This window comes from Drosophila arizonae, chromosome X (genome assembly GCF_054131065.1).
Source record: "Drosophila arizonae isolate 15081-1271.41 chromosome X, UAZ_ARI_1.0, whole genome shotgun sequence".
Taxonomy (NCBI): Eukaryota; Metazoa; Arthropoda; class Insecta; order Diptera; family Drosophilidae; genus Drosophila; species Drosophila arizonae.
In genome coordinates, this window is record NC_142927.1 from 33797618 (window position 1) to 33808461 (window position 10844).

Sequence of the window (10844 nt, forward strand, 5' to 3'; positions counted from 1 at the left end):
TTTTTTGCAGTTACCGTTTTGCGAGTTTATTTTTTGTTTGATTTTATTATTATTTTTTGTTCTATTTTTTTGTTTGTTTTCTATTGGGAGTTATTAATTAATGCTGTATATTCCTACATATTAGTAGTCAGTTAAGTTTTTTTGAATTACTTGTCATCTGCTTGCTATCTAGTTATTATTTATATCGATTAGAAAATGCCTTTAACGCGTAGTAGCGAAAATTTATCCCGGCCTGACGAGCCTATCATAAACTGTTTTATTTGTACAGAATCTATTATTAACGAAAGCCAGCTATTTAAAACAAGTTGTGGCCATACCTTTCATCAATCGTGTTTTAACACTAAGATAGCTAATAAGACAGTTTGTCCAGTTTGTAAACAGTCGTTGCGTTTACAGAGTGTTGCCGTCAGCACAGAATCTTCAATGGATAAGCCATCAGGGTCGAATGCAGCAACCAAAACTAGATCTCAGGCAAGAAAGACAGTAACCTCCAATATGTCTGAAGGTGATATCTCGTCACCAGTCTTGGTTCCTTTAGTGGCGCCCACACTTACTCCAGACTTGGCTACAATGATAGCTGACGCCATTTCTGCCGCTTCACTTCGGCAAACCGAGTTGATAGCTCAGATTTCTTTGAGGCAAAGTGAGACGTTGTCGCAGGTGATAGAGAGTGGCTTCCAGAAACTGCTTTCATCATCCGCAGAGCCGCATACAAGTCGCAGTCCCATACTGCCAGTGCAAGATAATACCAGCAATCTCGGCCAACAAGAGTTTCAACCAGCCTCAACTATATCTGGCACCCATTCAAACAATAGATTCACGTCATTAGGAACGGATTTGCGACCAGATCGCATCAGCCAAATTATTTCAAATTGGAAGGTACGTTTCAATGGCAAAGCGGCCTTGTCAGTAGAAGATTTCATTTATCGAACTGAAGCTCTTACGCATCAGACTCTAGAAGGCAATTTTGAGCTGTTGTCTAGATACGTTAGCAACCTCTTTGATGGTAGTGCGAGTGATTGGTTTTGGCGCTATCACAAAAGTGTGCCTGCGATTCGCTGGCAAGAACTTTGTTTTGCACTTAGAGAGCAACTTAATGACGATAGAACTGACCTTCATATCCGAGCTGCTATCGATAGGCGTAAGCAAAAGATAGGCGAGCCCTTCGATGAGTTCCATGAGGCCATCGTATCACTTGCGGACAAACTTTCGAGTCCCTTGCGTGAGTTATCTCTACTCCAAATTCTCCGTAATAATTTGCTCCCTAAAATTCAGCATGAACTTCTTTATGAGAGAATTGAAAGAGTTGCTCAGCTACGCCATTTGGTGCGCACGCGCGAAATTTTCTTGCAAACGATTGGCAAGCCATTAGTTAATAGGCCGCATCCTATACCTATGCCACGTCGCTCAGTAAATGGAATGGCAATGGAGCGCGAGTCTTCGGATGAGGACGTAGACAGTCCAGAAGTATCAGCAGTAAATTTACTGTGCTGGAACTGTAATGCGACAGGGCACAGGTACCAAGATTGTACAGCGGAACGTCGAGTATTTTGTTATGGTTGTGGCAAACCCGACACGTATAAGCCTTCGTGCATGAAATGCAACAAGCATTCAAAAAACTTGTCAGCCCGTGCACCGTCGACCAGTGCACGCAAACAAATGAAGTCGACATCAACCAACACATAGATTTTCAATCCGTTGACTATACCAACGACCCAATTACGACCTCACAACTTTATGATGCCCATTCCGAAACAATACACACACAAATAAGCTCCAAATCTCGCTCTCAACTACGTCGCATCTCAGCAAAAAAACGTCATAAGATAGAGCAGAAGCAGCTAATGTTAGCTGTGATAGCAAACGCTCAAGATATTAGGCCATATGCAAATGTTAGTTTATTAGGAAAGAGTATTACTGGCCTAATGGACACAGGAGCTTCCATAAGCTGTATTGCTGGTGAATTTTGTAATCATGTTCTTAATTCAAATATTGTATTTAAGCCTCTGAATTCATCTGTACGTACTGCAGATGGCAAGGCGCAGAATATAATAGGCAAAATCACTACACTCACGAGTGTACACAGAAGATGTGTCTGCAATTTCAGCCGATTGTCTCGTGGATCTCGACTCGGTTCATTTTAAGACATCTGACTATCTAGAACTCAAAGCCAAAATATTAGCCAATCAATCTAGATCACCAGATGTAAAGGTAGTTGACGATTATATATATCGGAGAGCCGATCACGCGTCGGGTGAGAAAGTAGCCGATGATCTGGTTTGGAAACTTTGGGTTCCCCAATCGCTGGTTCCAGAAGTCCTTAAGAAGGCCCACGAGCCTCTACTAGCCTCTCACCCAGGCATAAACAAGATGCTAGATAAGCTGCGCCGCTATCTTTATTGGCCGAAAATGGTAGTAGATGTAAAAAAATTCGTTAATAATTGCGAGAGTTGTAAGTGCAACAAGCACCCAAATTACACACTACGTGTTCCAAAAACTTTATATTGACTTTCTAGGTCCATATCCGCGAAGTCGCACCGGGAATATAGGAGTCTTTGTTGTTTTAGACCATATGTCGAAATTCCCCTTTTTGAAACCCGTAAAAAATTTGACTGCCGACGCCATCACAGACTATTTAGAGCAGGACTTGTTTCATTGCTTCGGAGTTCCTGAAACTATAGTCTCTGACAACGGTGTACAGTTCAACTCTCAGTTGTTCAACGTATTATTACAAAAGTATGGAGTTAACCATACATATACGGCCGTTTATTCCCCACAAGCAAATGCTTCGGAGCGAGTCAACCGATCGGTGATAGCAGCAATAAAGTCATATATTGCACCTGACCAAAAAGATTGGGCCGCTGATCTAAGCTCTATCTGTTGCGCTCTGCGTTCAGACGTGCATTCGGCTATCGGCACAAGCCCTTATCGAATCGCCTTTGGCCAAAATATGGTGACCAATGCATCCACGTACAAACTGCTACGTAATTTAAACTTCTTAGAAGATCGCGCTATTCGACTTAATCGTGAAGATTCATTTGATCTTATACGCGACAGGGCAAAGGATTGCATGCAACAACAACGTAATCGAAACGAGAATATCTATAATATGCGCTGTCGTGATGTTTCGTTTGTGGTAGGTCAAGAAGTTTACAAGCGTAATTTTCAACAAAGTAATTTCGTACAGGGTTTTAATGCGAAACTAGCTCCGAACTTCGTAAAGGCAAGAATTAAAAAAAAAACTTGGCAATAGTTATTACGAAATTGAAGATTTGCAGGGTCGCTTGATTGGTAAATACCATGCAAAAGACCTAAAACAATAATCGCAGAGTCCAGCGCGAATCACCCTATAGTGTGATTTTGGTCGGGGGGTCTTGTAGTGGCGCTGGAATAGAGGAAAAAAAGAAACAGCCTAAAAGTAGGCAGTGCGCTGAGCATAGTGGCTTAGCATAGTTGAACGAGATCACGGATGTGGCAATCCCGAATCTCCAGTAATAACAGGAGAAATTGTCATTCTCAGCCAGGCCATAAAAAACTGTTCCCAAGCGATGACTTGTCGCTTCATGGGATCGGCCATATTTCCTCTTTCTTTCCAATCTCAACCACCGACTGAAAAGGTTGTGCAAAAATCACACTATGAAATAGTGTAAAGTTAATTTGAAAATTAAAGAAAAATTTTAAAATGAAAGTACTTTCTTTTGTGCAAGTGCCAAACTAATGAATTCGGTAAGGAGAAAGTAGTGGCATTTCCATAAGTCAGAATGAGGCCTAAAATCAGTTTGCACAAACCTCTTTGCAGGTTTGGCACCCAGCAAAAAATTTTAATTTTTTTTGCCAAAGTGCTATTGCGGCGCACAACTAAATCTTTACATCGGCGCACAACCAAATCTTTGCATCGGCGCACAACTAAATCTTTGCATCGGCGCACAACTAAATCTTTGCATCTGCGCACAACCAAATATAAGCAGTGCTGCAGAATCATACATATATCTCCGCACCTGCACCTGTTGCACAATAATCATTGCCTTTTTTATTTAAGAAGTCCCACTTTTGGCGAATATTGATGTACTAATTTGTATTATAGGCACCGAGTTAATTTTTTTTTTCTTTTTTTTTTATTTCACCATGAATATAATATTATAGTTAAATAGTAGAATAATTTAAAATTAACATTAGTCAATAAGCTTAACCTCCTCCCGATGAACATTTCCCATTCGTATTTTATGCATTATATTTTTTTTTTGTAGTTGCATATACATTTTTTTGTTAGCACAGCTTGCCGCCCAACCGAAATGGAAGCGCTTTCATCGCGGGACAGCACAGTAAGTGGAGCTGCATTATAAATTTAACCAATTCCATATTTATTTTTTCGTATCAGTCAGCGTTTTTTTTTTAACACCCGCTGCATTAAAAAGAAAGAACATAATGCATAAATTTTAATCTCTATCCACTTCTACCTTCCTCATTTCGATCAGCTGGTTTAAGGCGGAGAGAAAAAGCTCCCCGAAAGCTTTCTTTTTCGTCTGTTTATAATCTCGTATTCTCTATGCCCAAAACCACTATTTACATATGTATAGTTATTTTGTTTATATTAAATCTAATGAAGTATAATTAAGTTTAATTATTTTGGGGCCATGCGGCGCGTTTCTATAGGTTTTTAGCTCTCCTAGCTGGGAATGGGGTCGCTGACAATATAGGCAGGTAGCCAGCGATCAAGGTAGGGTGGGCACGGTCGGTCGCCTTAATATCAAAGGCCGACTTTCGCTGAGCAGGCACATATTTGCTTGCGCAGCGAGACCCAGCTTGGACAGGTATGTTGGTGTGTGTCTAAATCTGTTCTATCTCTATCTCTCTCGCTCTTCTTTTCTCTCTTCTAAGCAAGTGGCCGAAGATAATCGTTTGCACGCGATTTTTATTAATAAATATATCTTGGCAGCGCTAGGAGTCGCAGTTCCCCTCTTCTTACCCCTTCCCTTCTCCCGATGACCCATTGGCCGGATCCAGCGCGTGCACTGCTCTAATCCTCCTATTCCACCATCTGCGCTTGATAATGTAACTCGTTACAGAATTAATTTTAAAATCATATATTTATTTTGGCGCCCAACGTGGGGCCCGATTAGTCCGGCAGCCCCGACAACAATCGATGCAAGTCATTATCAGCTGATTTGTTTTATCTCTTCGATGTGTCTCGGTCCACTTTAGCAAAGTGCATACAAAAGCAATAATGCATTCCAGTTTATTAAAAGGAACGTGCGTACCTAATATTACATATTCTTGTAGCTGGATGTGGATTTCAATGGACACGATCTATTATCCTCCGCGCAACGAATTTGTGGTATCGCCGCCTTAATGACTATAATTTTAGTCATGACTATGGTTTATGTCATTTTTGCTTCTGTTTCGTGTTGTTCTCTTTACTAAAATTTTCTACTTTCATAGCACCTATGTGCCTGGCTAACTTTGTCTATTGGATGTGTTCGCATGGTATCCCAAAATCGTATGTAATTGAATTATTCTTTTGGATTTGGTTTACTTATTAGCTTTATTTTTTTGCAGTTACCGTTTTGCGAGTTTATTTTTGTTTGATTTTATTATTATTTTTTGTTCTATTTTTTTTGTTTGTTTTCTATTGGGAGTTATTAATTAATGCTGTATATTCCGACTTATTAGTAGTCAGTTAAGTTTTTTTGAATTACTTGTCATCTGCTTGCTATCTAGTTATTATTTATATCGATTAGAAAATGCCTTTAACGCGTAGTAGCGAAAATTTATCCCGGCCTGACGAGCCTATCATAAACTGTTTTATTTGTACAGAATCTATTATTAACGAAAGCCAGCTATTTAAAACAAGTTGTGGCCATACCTTTCATCAATCGTGTTTTAACACTAAGATAGCTAATAAGACAGTTTGTCCAGTTTGTAAACAGTCGTTGCGTTTACAGAGTGTTGCCGTCAGCACAGAATCTTCAATGGATAAGCCATCAGGGTCGAATGCAGCAACCAAAACTAGATCTCAGGCAAGAAAGACAGTAACCTCCAATATGTCTGAAGGTGATATCTCGTCACCAGTCTTGGTTCCTTTAGTGGCGCCCACACTTACTCCAGACTTGGCTACAATGATAGCTGACGCCATTTCTGCCGCTTCACTTCGGCAAACCGAGTTGATAGCTCAGATTTCTTTGAGGCAAAGTGAGACGTTGTCGCAGGTGATAGAGAGTGGCTTCCAGAAACTGCTTTCATCATCCGCATAGCCGCATACAAGTCGCAGTCCCATACTGCCAGTGCAAGATAATACCAGCAATCTCGGCCAACAAGAGTTTCAACCAGCCTCAACTATATCTGGCACCCATTCAAACAATAGATTCACGTCATTAGGAACGGATTTGCGACCAGATCGCATCAGCCAAATTATTTCAAATTGGAAGGTACGTTTCAATGGCAAAACGGCCTTGTCAGTAGAAGATTTCATTTATCGAACTGAAGCTCTTACGCATCAGACTCTAGAAGGCAATTTTGAGCTGTTGTCTAGATACGTTAGCAACCTCTTTGATGGTAGTGCGAGTGATTGGTTTTGGCGCTATCACAAAAGTGTGCCTGCGATTCGCTGGCAAGAACTTTGTTTTGCACTTAGAGAGCAATTTAATGATGATAGAACTGACCTTCATATCCGAGCTGCTATCGATAGGCGTAAGCAAAAGAAAGGCGAGCCCTTCGATGAGTTCCATGAGGCCATCGTATCACTTGCGGACAAACTTTCGAGTCCCTTGCGTGAGTTATCTCTACTCCAAATTCTCCGTAATAATTTGCTCCCTAAAATTCAGCATGAACTTCTTTATGAGAGAATTGAAAGAGTTGCTCAGCTACGCCATTTGGTGCGCACGCGCGAAATTTTCTTGCAAACGATTGGCAAGCCATTAGTTAATAGGCCGCATCCTATACCTATGCCACGTCGCTCAGTAAATGGAATGGCAATAGAGCGCGAGTCTTCGGATGAGGACGTAGACAGTCCAGAAGTATCAGCAGTAAATTTACTGTGCTGGAACTGTACCCGTGCACCGTCGACCAGTGCACGCAAACAAATGAAGTCGACATCAACCAACACATAGATTTTCAATCCGTTGACTATACCAACGACCCAATTACGACCTCACAACTTTATGATGCCCATTCCGAAACAATACACACACAAATAAGCTCCAAATCTCGCTCTCAACTACGTCGCATCTCAGCAAAAAAACGTCATAAGATAGAGCAGAAGCAGCTAATGTTAGCTGTGATAGCAAACGCTCAAGATATTAGGCCATATGCAAATGTTAGTTTATTAGGAAAGAGTATTACTGGCCTAATGGACACAGGAGCTTCCAAAAGCTGTATTGCTGGTGAATTTTGTAATCATGTTCTTAATTCAAATATTGTATTTAAGCCTCTGAATTCATCTGTACGTACTGCAGATGGCAAGGCGCAGAATATAATAGGCAAAATCACTACAGAAAACAAATTTAAAAATGAAACTAGAATGTTGACATTTTATATAGTATCCTCCTTATCTCAAGATTTATATTTAGGGATAGATTTTTGGACCCAATTTAATCCTCTTCCGTTGGAGGTGGTGCCCACAGTTAATAATTTGTCTTCTTTAGAGGATCGCAACCTAAAGCCACTTACAGTCACGCAGCATCAATTGCTGCTGCAACACGTTAACATGTTCCCTTCTTTTGCTAAACTGGGCTTGGGACGAACAACTCTTCTTTCGCATGAGATTAATGTCGCCGGAGCCGCTCCAATTAAGCAACGTCATTATCCAGTTTCACCAGCAGTAGAAAAGTTAATGTATGAAGAGCTGGACAGAATGCTTAAATTAGGCGTGATAGAGGAGTCACAAAGCGCTTGGTCCTCTCCAGTTGTGTTAGTTCGCAAACCAGGACAGATTCGTTTGTGTTTAGATAGCAGGAGTGTTAATGCGGCTACCGTTAAGGATGCATATCCTATGCCGTTCATTGATGGTATTCTTAGTAGGCTACCAAAAGCTGAATTCATAGCCAGCTTAGATTTAAAAGATGCTTTCTGGCAAATTCCACTAGAGCCGAAGTCACGCGATAAAACCGCATTTAGCGTACCTGGTAGGCCGTTGTATCAATACACTGTTATGCCTTTTGGGCTTTGTAATGCTCCACAGACAATGTCGAAGTTGATGGATAGAATAATACCCACTAATCTGCGTCGTGAAGTTTTTATCTATTTAGATGACTTGTTGGTAGTTTCAGATACTTTCGAACGGCATCTAAATGTCCTAAAAGAGTTGGCAAGTCACATAAAAACAGCAGGTTTGACCATCAATATTGAGAAAAGTAATTTCTGTCTCAAAGAGGTGAAATATTTAGGTCATGTGATTGGCAATGGCACAGTTAGCACAGACCCAGATAAAATTGTATCTATTACAGAATTCCCAGTCCCGAGGTCAGTCAAATAAGTTAGGCGGTTTTTAGATATGACGGGATGGTACAATAAATTTATTCAGAACTATGCCACCATTGCATCCCCTATAACAGACACGTTGAAACACAGACAAAAATTTGTATGGGGTGAATCAGCTCAAAAAGCGTTCGAAGAACTCAAGGAGCAGCTTAGTACGGCTCCAGTTTTGCATAGTCCAAATTTTGACAGACCATTCTCTATACACTGCGATGCCAGCCATACAGGTGTTGGTGCTGTGTTAGTCCAGGTAACAGACAATAATGAAGAGGTACCGGTGGCTTTTATGTCTCGTAAACTTAACCGTTGTCAAAGGAATTATTCCGTAACGGAAAAAGAATATCTGGCAGCTATTTTAGCGATACAAAAATTTAGAGCTTATGTTGAAGGACAAGAATTTTCTGTAGTCACAGATCATGCTTCTCTAAAATGGCTCATGTCTCAAACTGACTTGAGTTCTCGGTTAGCAAGGTGGGCTTTAAAACTTCTGGGTTTTGATTTTAAAATAGTCCATAGAAAAGGCAGTCAAAACATTGTGCCAGATGCTTTATCACGAGTGTACACAGAAGATGTGTCTGCAATTTCAGCCGATTGTCTCGTGGATCTCGACTCGGTTCATTTTAAGACATCTGACTATCTAGAACTGAAAGCCAAAATATTAGCCAATCAATCTAGATCACCAGATGTAAAGGTAGTTGACGATTATATATATCGGAGAGCCGATCACGCGTCGGGTGAGAAAGTAGCCGATGATCTGTGTTGGAAACTTTGGGTTCCCCAATCGCTGGTTCCAGAAGTCCTTAAGAAGGCCCACGAGCCTCCACTAGCCTCTCACCCAGGCATAAACAAGATGCTAGATAAGCTGCGCCGCTATCTTTATTGGCCGAAAATGGTAGTAGATGTAAAAAAATTCGTTAATAATTGCGAGACTTGTAAGTGCAACAAGCACCCAAATTACACACTACGTCCACCCTTAGGAAAATCGGGCTCAACGCAATGCGTGTTCCAAAAACTTTATATTGACTTTCTAGGTCCATATCCGCGAAGTCGCACCGGGAATATAGGAGTCTTTGTTGTTTTAGACCATATGTCGAAATTCCCCTTTTTGAAACCCGTAAAAAATTTGACTGCCGACGCCAGACTATTTAGAGCAGGACTTGTTTCATTGCTTCGGAGTTCCTGAAACTATAGTCTCTGACAACGGTGTACAGTTCAACTCTCAGTTGTTCAACGTATTATTACAAAAGTATGGAGTTAACCATACATATACGGCCGTTTATTCCCCACAAGCAAATGCTTCGGAGCGAGTCAACCGATCGGTGATAGCAGCAATAAAGTCATATATTGCACCTGACCAAAAAGATTGGGCCGCTGATCTAAGCTCTATCTGTTGCGCTCTGCGTTCAGACGTGCATTCGGCTATCGGCACAAGCCCTTATCGAATCGCCTTTGGCCAAAATATGGTGACCAATGCATCCACGTACAAACTGCTACGTAATTTAAACTTCTTAGAAGATCGCGCTATTCGATTTAATCGTGAAGATTCATTTGATCTTATACGCGACAGGGCAAAGGATTGCATGCAACAACAACGTAATCGAAACGAGAATATCTATAATATGCGCTGTCGTGATGTTTCGTTTGTGGTAGGTCAAGAAGTTTACAAGCGTAATTTTCAACAAAGTAATTTCGTACAGGGTTTTAATGCGAAACTAGCTCCGAACTTCGTAAAGGCAAGAATTAAAAAAAAACTTGGCAATAGTTATTACGAAATTGAAGATTTGCAGGGTCGCTTGATTGGTAAATACCATGCAAAAGACCTAAAACAATAATCGCAGAGTCCAGCGCGAATCACCCTATAGTGTGATTTTGGTCGGGGGGTCTTGTAGTGGCGCTGGAATAGAGGAAAAAAAGAAACAGCCTAAAAGTAGGCAGTGCGCTGAGCATAGTGGCTTAGCATAGTTGAACGAGATCACGGATGTGGCAATCCCGAATCTCCAGTAATAACAGGAGAAATTGTCATTCTCAGCCAGGCCATAAAAAACTGTTCCCAAGCGATGACTTGTCGCTTCATGGGATCGGCCATATTTTCCTCTTTCTTTTCCAATCTCAACCACCGACTGAAAAGGTTGTGCAAAAATCACACTATGAAATAGTGTAAAGTTAATTTGAAAATTAAAGAAAAATTTTAAAGTGAAAGTACTATTTCTTTTGTGCAAGTGCCAAACTAATGAATTCGGTAAGGAGAAAGTAGTGGCATTTCCATAAGTCAGAATGAGGCCTAAAATCATTTCGCACAAACCTCTTTGCAGGTTTGGCACCCAGCAAAAAATTTTAATTTTTTTTGCCAAAGTGCTATTGCGGCGCACAAC

The 10844-nt window shown here is 40.8% G+C and overlaps 2 protein-coding genes across 2 annotated transcripts; both read left to right on the forward strand.

Annotated features, from left to right (window-relative positions):
- On the forward strand, nt 1-5588 carry LOC149268235 (uncharacterized). Its single transcript, XM_089476162.1, has 2 exons — nt 1-4811; nt 4879-5588. The coding sequence occupies exon 1, from the start codon at nt 196-198 to the stop codon at nt 1684-1686; it is 1491 nt and encodes a 496-aa protein (XP_089332288.1). The 5' UTR covers nt 1-195; the 3' UTR covers nt 1687-4811; nt 4879-5588.
- Nucleotides 4293-7110, forward strand: LOC149268236 (uncharacterized). Its single transcript, XM_089473643.1, has 2 exons — nt 4293-4322; nt 6252-7110. Exons 1-2 carry the CDS (start codon nt 4293-4295, stop codon nt 7104-7106), a joined length of 885 nt encoding a protein of 294 aa, XP_089329769.1. The 3' UTR covers nt 7107-7110.
- The last annotated feature ends 3734 nt before the right edge of the window (nt 7111-10844 follow it).